Here is a 17,521-nt window from a genome sequence, read left to right on the forward strand (position 1 = left end):
TACAATGGAATATTATTCAGTCATAAAAAAGAATGAAGCAGCAATATATGCTTCAACATGCGTGAACTTTGAAAATGTGATGCTAAATGAAAGAACCAGACACAAAGGTCACATACTGTATGATTCCATGAGTATGAAAATGTTCAGAATAGACAAATCCATAGAGATACAAAGTAGATTAGTGGTTGCCAGGGGCTGAGAGGAGAGGACATGAGGAGTGGCTGTTAATCAGTATGGGATTTCTTTTCGGAGTGATGAAAATATCCTGATCACGTGAATATACTTGATATCATGTGAATACATCATGTGGATATACTTGTGAATAACTGGAATTAGATCATGTGAATAACCTTGTGAATATACTAAAAAACACTAAACTAGTTGTATACCTTAACAGGGTGACTCTTCTGCTTTGTGACTTGTATCGCAATAAAAAACAAATTTATTAAAAAAAAAAAAAAGGAAAAGGAACTGAAAGTTCCCAGGACACAGTACCCACACCAAGGCTCACCTTTTTAACTGAAGGCGCAGTTCAGTACAGTCCTCTGATAATTCTCTGTTTGCTTCTTCCAAGTTTTCTAATGCCAATTTCAATTTATTATTTTCCTCTTCCAATTTCTGCCTGTTGAAATGCAGGTCTGCTATATAGGTAATCAGATCAGGCACCTCTCTGCAGGTAAAAGGATGAATGAGCATAAACTTCAACATCTCTAATCCCTTCCAGTCAAAGTAAGGCTTATGGTGAAGCCCAAACAAGCTTAAATATTCCTGTGAGGACTTCCCTGTTGGTCCAGTAGTTAGCAGTCCGTCTGTCAGCGTAGGGGACACAGGTTCAATCCCTGGTCCAGGAAGATTTCACATGCTGCGGAGTAACTAAGCCTTATAGGCCACAGCTGCCGCAGCCCTCCCAGTCTAGGCCCCGCGTGCCACAACTTACTGAGCTCTCATGCTGTAACTACTGAAGCCCACTTGCTTAGAGCCGTTGCTGTGCAAAAAAAGAAGCCACCGCAGTGAGATGCCCGTGCACCGCAACAGAGAGTAGCCTCCAACTGCCACAACTAGAGAAAGCCTACATGCAGTGACAAAGATCCAGCACAACAATAAATAAATAAGTAAAGAAGTAAAGAAGATTTTCTACTTTATCTTCATTCATACTCATAAACATAGTTCACATACACAGTATTTATTTAAGCACTTATTACAATAACACCAAAGATTTTTCCAAAATTGCCAGATACTTAGCATCTGCCACTTGTGAAATTGACTTCTACAGCTTTTGCTTCTTCCTCTTCACTTTGCTCCCAACTTCTGCCTCTATCTACACTGAACAGTTCCTACTTTTGCTTGGTTTATGGAAAATCCTGAAATATATTGACATTGGATTCTTTCAGTCAGAAATCTTGGCAGGTTTCAATAGGCTTTTATCTAGGAAACAACTCCTAGAGTTTTATCATTGTAGCCTGTAGCTCACAATTTAGGAGTCATTGTTCCTAATATTTTCTACAGCTTGTTAATGTTTGTGGGTGTCTTGCTTGCCCTGACATTTGATCATAAACCATTTGAGAGTCTGAACTGCGTTTTTCATGGAGTCCCAGGCCTCCTCTTCCTCTTGCCATCTTTTCCTAGAGTTTACCACAGGTTGGCTACATGGTTCCTAGTCCACATTTTTTTTGTACAGATAAACCTGAAGTGGCAAAGACGAAATAAGGAAGGACAGGTCCAGTGCTTCAATTCTGAGCTTCCAAAGCAGAGACTTGGGTTCAATCCCTGGTCAGGGAACTAAGATCCCTGTTGGCTCAGCCAAAAACTTTTTTTAAAAATAAAAATAAAACAGAGTCACTTCTCCTTAATATCTAACCTCATGTGTAGCAGAAAACAGCCTTTCTCATTCATATCTAAAAGTATTAAAGAAGTAATATGGATTGACATATATATACTACCATGTGTAAAATAAATAGCTAGTGGGAACCTGCTATAAAGCAGAGGGAGCTCAGCTTGGTGCTCTAAAATGACCTAGATGGGTGAGATGGTAGGGATATCCAAGAGAGAGGGGATATATGTATACATATAGCTGATTCACTTCATTGTACAACAGAAACTAATACAACATAATAAAGCAATTACACTCCAACTAAAAAAAAACAAAGCAATCTCCCAAAGAGCTTAAGGTCAATGTCATAACTCTACTTCTGATGGAAATTGTCATCCATGGAAAACACGTGAAGTCAAAGAAGAATAAAGTTTTCATGAGTGAGAAAATGTTCATTTATGTGACACTTCATAATCTTTCATAATTTGTGTTCCTAGTGAAACGACTTCTAATGCAATTGGGATATAATAGCTAAGAGTTAAAAATAAATTGTTAGCCCTACCACACATACACACAAGAAGTGCTAAGTGACTTTACTGTAAATAAAATACATAAAAAAGTTGAATGTGTTAATTGCTTAGTCATGTCTGACCCTTTGAGACCTCATGAACTATAGCCTATCAGGCTCCTCTGTCCATGGAATTCTCCAGGCAAGAATACTGGAGTGGGTTACCATTCCCTTCTCCAGGAGATCTTCCAGACCCAGGGATTGAACACGGGTCTCCTGCATTGCTTTGCCAATGTTACTTTGCTGACAAAGGTCTGTCTAATTAAAGCTGTGGTTTTTCCTTGTAGTCATGTATGGATGTGAGAGTTGGACTATAAAGAAGGCTCGGTGCCAAAGAATTCATGTTTTTGAACTGTGGTGTTGGAGAAGATTCTTGAGAGTTCCTTGGACTGCAAGGAGATCCAACCAGTTCATCCTAAAGGAAATCAGTCCTGAATATTCATTAGAAGGACTGAAGCTGAAGCTCCAATACTTTGGCCACCTGATGCAAAGAACTGACTCATCGGAAAAGACTCTACTGCTGGGAAAGATTGAAGGCGGGAGGAGAAGGGGACAACAGAGGATGAGATGGTTGGATGGCATCATCAACTTGATGGACAAGTTTGGGCAAGCCCTGGGAGTTGTTGATGGACAGGGAAGCCTGCCGTGGGGCAGTCCATGGGGTCACAAAGAGTCAGACACAACTGAGCAACTGAACTGAACTGAACTCCTGTATCGCAGGTAGATTCTTTACTGTTGGAGACAGCAGGGAAGCCCAGAAATAAAATAAAATACATAGATCTATGAAATAAGAAAATACACAAGCAAAGTTGAGGTACTTGAGAAAACATTACAAGTAAGAATGCTTACAAGACTTCTTTAGGCAAGTCTCCACCCAAACTCTTGAAGTTCCGTGATGAAGAATCTGTTATATCTGTGGTCATCTTAACTGAAACACACATGAGAGTTTTATTAAAAAACCCACTTCTCCAAATCACAAGCAAGTGGCAGAACAATCCCGAAGAAACACACACATACTTGCTTCGCATGATTTTATGCTGTCCTGTTCAAAAGCAGAATCAACCATTCTGCTGCTTGATCCACTATTCTCTCCTTCCCTGTGGCCAAAAAACAAAACCAGTGAGCTAGGATTCCTTGTCAAATCAAAGTTTAGCCAATTTCTCAGATGTGCTCTGTATTTTCTTATTGATGTTGGTCTTTCTGAATTTTAAAAACTTCTATCCATTTGGCCACAATTTGGAGCCCAACACTTCTTGAACAGTCATAGAAAAGAAACATAAGCTACTGTGTCTACCTACTATAAACTTTAATCTAACATGAAGAAGAGAATATGAATGCATAAATAAGTAGGTGATGATGTACGTAGCTATAATCAGGCAATGGGAGTCTCAATGGATTAGGAAGCTGACATGATTTGGAGGACTAAGTGGACACTTGTAGAGGCAGCAAGACCTTGGGCCTTAGAGAATTAGGAAGGAAAAGGCATGAACAGCTAATAATTTGGGGCACACTGAAGGTGCTCTTTTCTCTTTCTCATGAAAAACCAAGTTGAACTTGAACTAATTGTACTTTGGAACATATCACTCCTAAAATTTGGGGAACCCTATTCACAGGCCTCTGCCCAGGACATCCCCAAATAAACATATTAACACTTCAATCATTTCTTTTCCAAGAGTCTTTATATTATGGTTTCAGTTTTGCTGCCTAATCTTAGCAATTGACAAACCCTTAGATAAATCTCTTCGGAGCAGCTACTAAAGCCTCTAGACTTGTATTTACATCCTATTGTGTTTCAACATGAGATGTTTGTTGGAAGATGAGTGAGCAGAATAGCTCAGTCGTCACTCTCACTATTCCTATTAATAGATCCACACCCATCACCATTTCTGAGTTTCTGTTCTTATGTTTTATATTTATATCTCCCATAAATTTATATCTCCAATAAATTTTCTCTTTTGCCCTCACTCCACTTTACCCATGGATTATTTATATCTGTATTATACAATCAAGCCTAAATATTTTAGGAAAAGTAGAAAATTCACAAGAAAAGAAGACAAAGAAGCTAAGGTCTTCATGCAAAGATAATCATTTTAGAGTATATTCCTTCCCACTTTTTCCTGTGCATATTTTTATTTCTCAACAAATATAGGAGTGTACTATCTATACAGTTCTATGGCCAATTATTTAAAATAAATACATATGAATATTTCTCCTGTCAAATATTTATTTAATTATAATTTTGAGTGACTAATTAGGATTCTAGAGTATGGAAGTATTATCATTTATTTGTTCAACCACGTACTATTAAATATTTGGTTTGCTTACATTTATCATAATTATAAACAACATTCTGCATATATTTAGCGTATACAATTGGTTGTCTTTCCTGAAGTTACATAATTTGACCACATTGCATATTTCTAAGGCTCTGATGCTTGTGCTGTGCTCAGTCGCTCAGTCATGTCTATCTCTCTGCAACCCCATGGGCTGCAGCCCGCCAGCCTCCGTGAAATTTTTCAAGTAAGAATACTGGAGTGGGTTGCCATTTTCTTCCTCCAGGATATCTTCCCGACCTAGGGATCAAATCGCATCTCTTGCATTGTCAGTAGATTCTTTACCACTGAGCCACCTGGGAAGCCACACATTCCTAAACTGCCCTTGAAAAGCTGTGCCAACTTGCACCATCACCAACAAGGAGAAGGCCTGTTTCTCCACCCGCCCTGACAACATGGGATAGAGTCATTCCTCTAAACCTTTGTTAAACAGATGCACAAAATATGTTCTCTTGATTTTCATTTCTTCTATTAATAGTAAGATACTATCAGATAGTGTTTCCTATCAGTGCAAAAAACAGTGATTAACATTCATTGTAATCAGTTGTTAAATCAGAACCTGAAAATGCATCCTGCTGGGGCTATGATTACCATTTGTTTCTGCAGTGAGCCATCATCCATTCCTTCACAGTGGCCTGGAAGGTTTCCAGGTTCACATGCACGTCTCTCTTTCCAGGATCAAGCATGATCCACAGCTCCTCAAGGCCATCATCTTCAGAACGTTGACTAGTTGTTTGTCTCAGATAATCTATTATTTTGGCGACTCTGACTAAGCCTTAGGAAGAAGAAAGTCAAGTTAGTTTTTAAAGTGGCAAAAGTTTGGTTTTTTTCTTAGGTGCTTAACTAGTTCAGGTCCCTTGGGTCCTGGAAATGTGCCTTATAACCCTCGCAGTCCTGCTGAATTGACATCGTAAAGTAGAAAGAGCACCGGTCTTAGGTTGGAGTCTAACCAACTTGGGTTGAATCTTGGCTCTGGACTGTATCAGCTGTGTGGCTCTGGGGAAATTACTCAGTCTCTTTGAGCCTCAGTGTCCTCATCTGTGAAATGATGCCTACTACCCAGAGTTGTGAGATTCAAACAGGAAAGATTTATGTAATCAAAAGGCTTCTCAGATGGTGCAGTAAAGAATCTGTCTGCCAATGCAGGAGACACAAGAGACGAGGGTTTGATCCCTCAGTTGGGAAGATCCTTTGGAGGAAGAAATGGCAACCCTCTCAAGTATTCTTGCCTGGGCAATCCCATGGACAGAGGAGCCTGACGAGCTGTAGTCCATGGGGTCCCAAAGAGTCAGGCATGACTGAGCAACTGAGCATGCACACACACACACACAAATGTAATCAATAATCACTTGTGGGAAGTGGTCAAAATTAATTAATTAAGAGTGCAGGTAAATGTTTTGCTATAAGAATGTTCATTATGGTTTATTATGGTTATTTTTGTGCTTTTTATAATAGAGAAAAAATACCCAGTTGAGACATATTGTTTAAATATATTATACTACATCCCCCTAAAGTACAATATACAGAGAAAATATATATTATTGACATAGACAAGTACTCAAAATCATTAAGTAAGAAAAAGCAGATTATAAAGCAAGTCTGGGAACATTCCCATATATACTTAGGGAATATATTGCATATACCTTAAGGAGAAAATAATGACCAAAAAAAAGCTCTTAAACAATTTTTTGCAACCATACTGTGGCAGTGAGGTGGACAGACTCTAGGCTTCCCCTTTATGATCCTTGCTTTCTAAAGTTTATACCTTGTGTAGTCTCCTCCCCTCGAGTATGGGCATGACCTGGGATTTGCTTCTAACCGGTAGAATATGGCGAAGGGGACAGGATATACATGTATATGGTTGTGTGATTGACTTACATGAGATCACAGTGCCTATCTTGCTAGGGCTTCCCTGGTGACTCAGCAGTAAAGAATCTGCCTAGCAATGCAGGAGACCTGGGTTCAATCCCTGGGTTGGGAAGATCCCCTGGAGAAGGAACTGGCAACCCACTCCAGCATTCTTGCCTGGAAAATCCCATGGACAGAGGAGCATGGCGGGTTATAGTCCATGGGGTCTCCAAAGAGTTGGACACGACTTAGTTACTAACACTTTCAAACTTTTATCTTGCTGGAGTCACTCCCTTGCCGGCTTTGAAGAAACAAATCTGCCATATTAGGGGTTTCCTATATCCAGAGGTGCAACTAGCAAGAAACTGTCCAGCTGACAGCAGCAAGGCTCTGAAGTCTTCAGTCCTATAAGAGCAAGAAATGAATTCTGCCACCTAAAGCAAATCATTCCCCACTTGAGCCCAGATGAAACTACTAAGGCTAGTCAAGGAAAACTTAAGCCCTAAACATTTTCTCTGCTCTTTGTCCTCCCCTCTCTCCTCTACTATGCACTGTGTATCTGCATTTTGCATCAACCAAACATCTCCATCGGCAGAAATACCCGCTCAACCATAAAGAGCAACATTATCCTAGCATCAACAAGACAACCCCTAAAAAGATAACCTTCCTTCTAAATCTTATAAGGAGCTAGGATGACCCATGACTCACTACTCACCTTATATGCTTAGATCTGGATTGTGTAAACTGTTAATAATATGTACACCATTTAATGTACAGCCTTCTGTCTCAACAATGCTCCGACTTTTAACAGGCGGAACGGTTCTCTGAGTTTTCTGAAAGGCTGTTCCTGGATTATAGCCCTCATTTTGGCTTAAAATTTTCCATTGCTTTCTAAGATCAACTGATTTGTTTTGTACAGACATTATAAAGGAAAATAGTAACTTTATAAGACGGAGACACCACACTGATCAAGGGATCAAAGTTAAAAATCCTGGTATATTGTACTGGAAAAGCATAACATCACTTCTGTAGTGTGCCTGTGAAAATGTACGGCCTGAATAATCAAGAGGAAATATCAGACATTCTACAAAGTAGCTGGCATATAGTCTTCAAAAATTTCAAAGTCATAAAAGGCAAGGAATCTGAGGAATTACTCCAGATATAAGGAGACTGAAGCGATGTGAAAACTAAACACAATGTGTGATTCTGAATTTGATCCTGGACCAGGAAACAAAAAGCTATAAAGAATATTATTGGGGAAATAGACCAAATTTGAACACAGACATTTAAATTAGATAATAGTATCGTATCATTGTTAAATATCCTAATTTGGATAATTGCTCTGCAGCTACGCAAGCAAATGTTCTTCTTTGTAGGAAATACACACTGGTGTACTTCAGGGTGAAGAGACAGAATATCTGGAGTTTATTTTCAATTAGAAACACAGTCAAGCTTTTATCCAGCCTTTCCTTTGGGAAACAAGACTCAGCCACAGCCTTATAAAACTGGTAAGCAGCGCAGAGTTTCTCTTTATAGATATTCCAGCTGATAAAGTAGGAAGGAATGATAAACTACTAACCTTCACAACATCTAATGAAAGAATAAATCTAGGCCTTCACTCTCAAATAGTTTTGTCTTTTAATAAAATTACATATACTGTGACTCCTCTGGTGGTCCAGTGGTTAAAAAACTCCATGCTTCTAATGCAGGGGGTGAGGGTTTGATCCCTGGTCAAGGAACTAAGATTCCACATGCCTGCCACTTGATGTGGCAAAAAAAAACCTCAAACAAACCAAAATACACCATCTATACAGAGTCTTGCCAAAAAAAAGATATAAAACATTTACCTGATCAAGCCTCTGAATGTAGGGGACAAAAAGACAGGCTGTGTTTCTATGGCCACAAATCACTAAAATTCAGATTGGAGAAAATGAGGAGATGAAAGAGCCAGTTTCATTAACAAATAACTTAAAATACAAAAGAATGAAAAAGGAACAGAGAGATAAGCCAGATAACCAATAACAATGAACAACCCTTTCTTGGATACTGATTTGAACAAATAAACTGTTCAAGAAAATATAAATTTCTCATACAAATGAGAAAACTTGAATGTTGGTAAGATATTTGATATTTAAAAATTACGTTACATTTTTGGTCATAAAAATGACATTGTGCACGTGTAAAATAGACAACTAGTGGGAAGTTTTGTATGGCACGAGAGCTCAGCTTGGTGCTCAGCAGTGACCTAGAGAGGTGGGATGTGGGGGCGGGAGGGAGACTCCACAGGAAGGGTATATATGTATACAAATAGCTGATTCACTTCATTGTACAGCAGAAATGAACACAACATTGTAAACAATTATATCCTAATAATATAATTTAAAAATAAAACTTTTTTAAAGACATTGTATAGCTGTATCTGAAATCAGTCTTTATCTTTTGAATATACTGAAATATTTACAGAGGAAATAATATGATGTCTTGGATTTGCCTCAAACTAATCCAGACTTAGTGGGAGATACAGGACAGAAGAGCCTGGCGGGCTGGTCACAGAGAGTTTGACACAACTTAGCAACTGAACAACAACTGAACAACAACAGGAAGAATCCAGAGCGGAGCAGAGGAAAGTGGAGGAAAAATGAGACATCATTATTTACGACATATATATAAGGGTCATAATACCCTCTCCACTTCCCTATATGTTTGAAAGTTTCTATAATAAAAAAGCTTTAATCCAAATGAAAGGAAACCATATTGACCAAGGAATTTGCAGGAGCATTTATACAATGAATCATTTAACAGCGGTTACTCAGGGAAACAGGATAACTGGTGAGTTCTTTTTTCCTTTCTTTTCTCCATAGTATTAATTTTGTTACAGTGATCATGAACCACTGACATGCTAAACATTACTTGCGGAAATTTTAAAAAAAGCATGTCTCTAAGAAAAACAGAAGTGAAAAACCTAAAATTGACTTCAAAGTTGGAGCTAAATTTGTACAGCGGTTTTATGTATATGAAGTATGTATTTCTTGTGAGGCAACACCTATGAGATGTAAATAGTTCCAGTCAATGACTGCAGCTGGTAAAATCGACGATAAGCTCAGTAAAATTATTCAAGACTCTGGCAAAATATATAAAACAGGTGGAAAGAAATTAACCAACATCTAAACAGGCATCCCCCCTCCCAAATTAGGTTGCATCCCCCATGTGTACAGACACAAATACACAGAGCACCACACATAATCATTTCCCTTTCTCTCACAACAGAAAGTAAAATGAGCGGATGAGTATCAGTGAAAATCTGAGCAGAAAACTAACCTCTGCGTTTGGAGTCACATACGTTAAAAATACTCCTAAGCAACTCTTCTTCATAGGTCCTGTTGTTGCTATAGGTTACATCTTCCTTGCCATCATCAGTTCCTTGTTTCCACCCTACCAGAGGAAAAAGTTTGCAAATCCAGATGCTTTTATGTGCTAACATGCTTAGTTGCTAATTTTTTTTAATTTTAACAAAGAGTCAGATATGACTGAGTGACTAACAGATACTTTTACATATATGGTATGTTTGAAATATTAAAATAAAGAATGGCCCACAATACTGGTTACTCAACATGAATAGATCAAGAAAAAAGTGGTCTTGAAGCATCTTTGATTATTCATGTTTCCTTTCAAGTTTTACAAAGGTGGAATAAAAGGAGAGAAGATGAAGAGGGAACTGAGCTTTATTGTCCTGTAATAGTAAAAGCACTCTGTGAAGTGAGAGAGAAGGCAAAATTGAGATTCATTTCTGTTGCGCGTGTAGGTACTTTTCATTGGCAGAGTCGATAGAGAAAGTTGAACGGGTTTCAGCGCGTTATCCCTATTCTTGCCAGTACTGACATCTTCATCTCTAAGATATTGCCACTGTGCAATTTTATGACAGGTTAATAATGATTGACATTACATGACTGGAACAGTGAAATAGATAAAGTTAATTTTGCATTTTTGATGAGAACTGAACATTTATACAAGGAAATGTACGCAAATATTTGTAGTAAAAAAGTTGTTACTTCTGGATACTACTTTAGTTATATTGCTTACAACTTCTGGCACTGTGAAGGAAGTGGTATAATATAATGAGGTGCTCAGTGGATTAAGACAGTTTAGTCCTATGAAGAATATATGTTTGAATAAATTCATGTGCCAGAATGGATAGGTTTCAGTTAATATAATGCAATTGGGGGAAATAAATCTATCTTTACCTGTAAAAAAAAAAAAGCACTCTGTGAAAAAGCAAATAGTGTTAACACTAATAGGAATATTTTACGGAAAACAGAGGGAAAGTAAACACTAAACACCAGCTATACACAAAATGTATCATTTTACATTGTTTTTTAGGGCCTACCATACATGGGATTCTGTAAGCAATTCCCAAAACAGAATTTCAAAATTTCATTGAACTTGGCCTACAGAATTTACATTGTTCCCTGGTCTACCTTATTGGCGCTACACTTTCTTACATGTTTCTCTCACACACAATCAGAGAAAACTGTTAAAATGTTAATTTTCAGCAAGGCACGTTGGAAGTATATGAATTTTAACTCACATATATCTATGTATTCCTATCATGACATTCTAATTTGCCCAGGAGAAAGTTTGTTATCAGGTCAGTAGAAAAATACCAATGATTATGATTGAAAATATAATCTAGAATTTCTATCAGGTTTATATTTGAAAGCATAGAAAATACCGATGTTTCAGATATAAGATTTTTGTTGAGAAAAAGAAAATTTTAAGGGAAAGATGGATGCTTCCATCAAGTTTCATACTTCATTTTAGATCAAGCACTCTCACAGTCATATGCTTCTTGGTTTATTGAAAGAACAAACATTAAAAGATGAATATTTACCCTCTTCATTCAGAGATAATTTTTTCACCACGGAATCCTGAGGAGTAGAGCTCTGATCAGAGGTGGAATCAAAGTCAAGTGCTAAGGTACTAAAATCATTTCCACTACAATAGTTGGTCAAATCCTTGTTAGCAAAGAGCTCCCTTTTCATGACCTGTGGTATCAAAGATGCATAACTCTGGGAGCTCTGTGATGTCGGCCTTGAGATATTTTCAGAACCTGTGAGGATAAGTGAGTATGTTGCATTCTCAGGAGAGCTGAGATGAGAAATGGATGGGGTTCTTGGACACACTATCTGAGACTGTGAAGTGAAGGCGCCATCTTTCTCAGGACTCGAGAAGAGCATGTCGGGCAGAGGGATGTGAGCAGCCATCATTTTCTTCAGTACCTCTTCAAAATCTTTCTTGGGGTTAGTCTGTGGGCTGTCAAAACTGCTAGACTGGTATTTGATAATCTGTTGGATGGGATCAGAAATGTCTTCTCTCTTTTGGATAGCTCGCAGTTTTCTACAGATGCTTTCCACGGGGTTATGCCGCTTCTCCGCTACCTTCTTTGCAGAGGCCATTGCTGACTTTCCTCCAGTGAGACAGAGGAAGTGGCTAAAGTACAGGCAAAAAGTAGACATATTTTTCAGTTAGCACTGTCCTAACAATAATCGAGCAATAGGCTTTTTATTACCAAACCAACTTTGGGGGGATCAAGATGTCTTTAAACCACTATCTTTAAAACAATTGCTTTAAAAAACAGAGTATAGTTGATTAACGATGTTGTGTCGGTTTCAAGTGTACAGCAAAGTGGTTCACTTATACATATATTGGGTTGGCCAGAAAGTTTGTCTGGGAGCTTCCCTGGTGACTCAGTGATAAAGAATTCATCTGCAGGAGACACAGGTTCAATCCCTGGCCCAGAAAGATTCCACATGCCACAGAGCAACTAAGCCCGTGCACCACAACTATGGAGCCTGTGCTCTAGAGCCCAGGAACCACAATTACTGAGCCCACCACTGAAGCTCACACACCCTAGAGCCTGTGCACCACAACAGAAGAAGCCACCCCAATGAGAACCCCAAGCACTTCAACCAGAGAGTAGCCCCTGCTCGCAGCAACTAGAGAAAAGCCCGCATGCAGAAACAAAGACCCACACAACCAAAAACAAATCAATCAATCAATCATTCATTCAGGTTTCTCTGTAACATCTTACAGAAAAATCCAAATGAACTTTTTGGCCAACTTAAAATATATCATATGTTCTTTATCAGATTCTTTTCCATTAGAGGTTATTACAATACATTGAATATAGTTCCCTGTGCTATACAATAGGTCTTTGTTATTTAAACAATTGCTTTGAACAGATTTCAACATGTTTAACTTTGGGACTCAAATTTCTAAAAATAATAACTAACAAATAGAAAATATTTCCCATGAGCCAGGCATAGTACTAAGTTCTTTGTGTGTATCAACTCATTGCATCTTAAAACAACTCTATGAGGCAAGTATTGCTATTATCTCCTTTTTCAGGCACAAAGAAATTAAGGGACACACCCAAAGTCACCTTAGATAAGTGCTGGAGTCCACATTTGAACCCATGGAGTCTTGCTTGAGAGGGTAGACAACATTGCTCTTCATTTAGACATCAAATATAATGATGGTGATGATATGAAAGCTCCCATTTGAGTACCTACTCTGATTCTTATCTATTGAGAACTTAATAAATATCCCTTTTATTAAGCATCTTGCATACATAATGTCCAAACTTCACACAAGCCCTGTCAAATGTGTAGAAATATCCTCTTTTCACAGATAATAAAATTAAGGCTCAAAAAGATCACCTAACTTGCTGATGGTCACATCTCTAAGATCTGTGCCAAGAAGTGTCTGACTTCAGCAGAATTTTGTTTAATGGCAGCATATATGACCTTTAAAAAGCATGATCTCAACTTCTTATAAGACAGCAACTAAAGAACTTGGAAATAAATCCAAAACTGTGCCTAAACTGGTAACATTTAATCTATGCAAAGAGTTACAATAAACTGAATAGTTATAAATAGTTGAATAGTTACAAAGAGTTTGAAAGTTATTATTTCCAGAATCTTAACAAAAACTTCTATTTTCTAATGAGGTGGATGAAACTGGAGCCTATTATACAGAGTGAAATAAGCCAGAAAGAAAAACACCAATACAGTATATTAATGCATATATATGGAATTTAGAAAGATGGTAATGATGACCCTATATGCGAGACAGCGGAAGAGACACAACACAGATGTAAAGAACAGACTTTTGGACTCTGTGGGAGAAGGTGAGGGTGGAATGATTTGAGAGAATAGCACTGAAACATGTATATTACCACATGCAAAATGGATCGCCAGTCCAGGTTCGATGCATGAGACAGGGCGCTCAGGGCCGGTGCACTGGGATGACCCTGAGGGATGGGATGGGGAGGGAGGTGGGAGAGGGGTTCAGGATGGGGGACACATGTACACACATGGCTGATTCATGTCAATGTATGGCAAAAACCACTACAATATTTTAAAGTACACAATGGAATATTACTCAGCCATTAAAAAGAATACATTTGAATCAGTTCTATTGAGATGGATGAAACTGTAGCCCATTATACAGAGTGAAGTAAGCCAGAAAGAAAAACACCAATACAGTATACTAATGCATATATATGGAATTTGAAAGATGGTAACGATAACCCTATATGTGAGACAGAATAAGAAACACAGATGCATAGAACAGTCTTATGGACTCTGAGGGAGAAGGTGAGGGTGGGACATTCTGAGAGAATAGCATTGAAACATGTATATTATCATATGCGAAACAGAACAGGTTCGATGCATGAGACAAATGCTCAGGACTGGGGCAATGGGATGACCCAGAGGGATGGGATGGGGAGGGAGGTGGGAGGGGGATTCAGGATGGGGAACACATGTAAACCCATGGCTGATTCATGTCAATGTATGGCAAAAACCACTACAATATTGTAAAGTAATTAGCCCCCAACTAAAATAAATAAATTTATTTAAAAAATAAATAAATAAAGTAATTAGCCTCCAATTAAAATAAATAATTTTTTTTAAAAAATACTTCTATATGTGGCTCTTTTTAAAAAGTCCCCTAACAGAAAATAAACAAAAGGGCATTTAGAAAGACTGGGAAGACGATGCTCCAAATCTTCTCAGTCTGGTTGATTGTACCTCAAGATAATAGCCACCAGTTCCAGCTAATGAAGTTTCCATCAACAGAACCCTTCACCATGTAGGTAACAATCATCTTTGAATCTTTATGCTGTCACTCTACAATCCACTCCTTTTCTTCTATTCAAGGCTGCTCTTTCAATGTCAAGCCTAAAACACATTCTCCTATTGAAATTCTGGAATCAGTGTATACACGCTTGACTCAAGCTTTCTGTTCTCTCCAAGGATGTATAATTGTACTGTATATTCTATTATTTAATTAGATTTTTTTAAAAATAAATTTATTTATTTTAGTTGGGGGCTAATTACTTTACAATATTGTAATAGTGTTTGCCATACATTGACATGAATCAGCCATGGGTTTACATGTGTTCCCCTTCCTGGACCCCCCCACCCACCTCCCTCCCCATCCCATCCCTCTGGGTCATCCCATTGCCCCGGCCCTGAGCCCTTGTCTCATGCATCGAACAAGAAAAACAACAATACAGTATACTAATGCATATATATGGAATTTGAAAGATGGTAACGATAACCCTATATGCGAGACAGAATAAGAGACACAGATGCATAGAACAATTTTATGGACTCTGAGGGAGAAGGTGAGGGTGGGACGTTCTGGGAGAATAGCATTGAAACATGTATATTGTCATATGTGAAACAGAACACCATTCCATGTTCGATGCATGAGACAAGGGCTCAGGGCCGGGGCAATGGGATGACCCAGAGGGATGGGATGGGGAGGGAGGTGGGTGGGGGGTCCAGGAAGGGGAACACATGTAAACCCATGGCTGATTCATTTAATTAGATTTTACCTTCTATTCTTGGCCTGTTTCATATGTGTATACTCACTGTCTCTTCAAAAATGCTTTTAATTCTTGTATACAAAAGCCATGGTGTGATTCTTTTAGATACTCAATACATTACTGTTGGCAGCATTGATAACCCACAAGGCTTGTGGACTTGTTCCCTAGATGTAGTGAGTGTTGGCTCTCAAAGACTTGTAGCTACCACTCTTTCTGGAAAATTTCCCCTGGCCAAATGGGAGCTTCTCATTGCTCAGCTAGGAGGTTGGAAGTGAAGCAATGATAATGACAGAAGAGAGTCTGCCTGGGAATACAAGGCAATCCAAATCTATAGCTGACTATGGTGGGGACATGGCAGGAGCCACCTGACTTCCCCTTGTCAATTACGACCTTCTTAAAGACTCAACATTAAAAAAACCAAGATAGAATCTGGTCCCATCACTCATGGCAAATAGAAGGGGGAAAAGTGAGAAGCAGTGATTTTCTTTGCTTGGGCTCCAAAATCACTATGAATGGTGACTGCAGCCATGAAATTAAAAGATGCTTCCTCCTTGGAAGGAAAGCTATGACAAACCTAGACAACGTATTGAAAAGTAGAAACATCACTTGGCCAATAAATGTCCATATAGTCAAAGCTATGGTTTTTCCAGTAATCTTGTACAGATGTGAGATTTGTACCATAAAGAAAGCTGAGTACTGAAGGATTGATGCTTTCAAACTGTGGTGCTGGAGAAGACTCTTGAGAATCCCTTGAACTAAAAGGAGATTAAACCAGTCAGTCCTAAAGGAAATCAACCCTTACTATTCATTGGAAGAACTGATGCTGAAGCTCCAACATTTAGGCCACCTGATGTGAAGAGCTGACTCATTGAAAAAGATCCTGATACTGGCAAAGATTGAAGGCAGAAGGAGAAGGGGACGGCAGAGGATGAGATGATTAGATAGCATCACCAACTCAATGGACATGGAGTTGAGTAAACTCTGGGAGAAAGTGGAGGACAGAAGAGCCTGGTGTGCTACAGTCCGAGGGGTTGCACAGAATCAGACACAACTAAGTGACTGAACAACAATGAAGTATCTGTCAGTGTTCTCAATATAAAGCGACTATTTTTCCACAGCCAGTGAATCAAGGGACAGGTTGAGCCTGGGGCTAACAGAGCCCTAGAACTGGAATCTCAGACTCCCAGATCCATCTATCTCCCTGAGAACATCTGTGAACCTCGGTGTGGGTTGCTGTTCAAGCCCCAGTGAAAGGCTTCACTCGTGGGCATCTGTGATGGGTCCAGATGAATGTTCCTAGCATATAAGACACCACATTTCTATTTGCTTTTCTGAGGCGTTTTTCTCCTCCTACCATCTGTTTCCTAAACTTCCATGACTCACCTAAGCAAGCCCTGCTCCATGGTTTATTAAACCAAACCTTAGAAAAAGCATACTTAAGGCACTGGCTCTTCATGAGCTAACAGAGCTTCACAAGATTAACTTGTTTTGCTTTTTCTAATATAGAGCAGAACATTTGTGGGAGTTCAATAAGTAAGATGTGATGATCAAGATTTCAAAATTTGTGCCACTTTCTCCATATATGGCATGGAAATATCTCCTGTCCATACTGTCCAAATTTTTTTTTTTTGGTTTTAGATCCACTGCAATCTGCCATAACACTGAAAAATACAAGTCTGACTTGCTTTCAATAACTGTCTTTGAAAGAGTACTAACTGAAAATTAAAAGCTGAAGGTTAATTGTACTTGTAGAATCAAGTGCTTGGAGTCTGTCTTTTACAAAGAATTTCCTTTTGTATCTGTTTTGTTGATTGAATACTTACTATGTAAAGACGGTACACTTGTAGAAATTCCATTGATTTCTTTTGTTTTTAAATTCTCTGAACCTTCATTGTACTCTATACCACTCATCCTTTTAAACTTTGAATCAATATCCATTAACTACCTAAAATGTGCTAAACCTAGTAGAAACAGGGGCTACAATCATGAGCAAAACAGAATATCTCCTAAAACTTTTGGTCTGTGAGAGATGCACATATAAAGAAGGAAGCTACTAAGACTGCCAGATT

At 38.5% G+C, this 17,521-nt stretch overlaps 1 protein-coding gene across 2 annotated transcripts in view; it reads right to left on the minus strand.

Moving 5' to 3' along the window:
* IRAG2 (inositol 1,4,5-triphosphate receptor associated 2) overlaps positions 1 to 17,521 on the minus strand; it is a 189,644-nt gene that overhangs the window by 82,536 nt on the left and 89,587 nt on the right. Inside the window, exons 4-10 of one of the 2 annotated variants that reach the window (XM_081483726.1) lie at positions 11,448 to 12,046; positions 9,878 to 9,991; positions 5,303 to 5,486; positions 3,396 to 3,475; positions 3,228 to 3,306; positions 938 to 1,069; positions 512 to 670 (exon numbers count right to left, since the gene is read on the minus strand). In XM_081483726.1, the coding sequence (XP_081339852.1) occupies positions 512 to 670; positions 938 to 1,069; positions 3,228 to 3,306; positions 3,396 to 3,475; positions 5,303 to 5,486; positions 9,878 to 9,991; positions 11,448 to 12,012 (1,313 nt within the window). In that variant the 5' untranslated portion in view covers positions 12,013 to 12,046. The remainder of the gene's footprint in view (positions 1 to 511; positions 671 to 937; positions 1,070 to 3,227; positions 3,307 to 3,395; positions 3,476 to 5,302; positions 5,487 to 9,877; positions 9,992 to 11,447; positions 12,047 to 17,521) is intronic. The other variant, XM_081483728.1, reaches the window with a different exon arrangement.

Source organism: Giraffa tippelskirchi, chromosome 4 (genome assembly GCF_054371585.1).
Source record: "Giraffa tippelskirchi isolate mGirTip1 chromosome 4, T2T-mGirTip1v1.2.pri, whole genome shotgun sequence".
In the NCBI taxonomy this organism is placed as follows: Eukaryota; Metazoa; Chordata; class Mammalia; order Artiodactyla; family Giraffidae; genus Giraffa; species Giraffa tippelskirchi.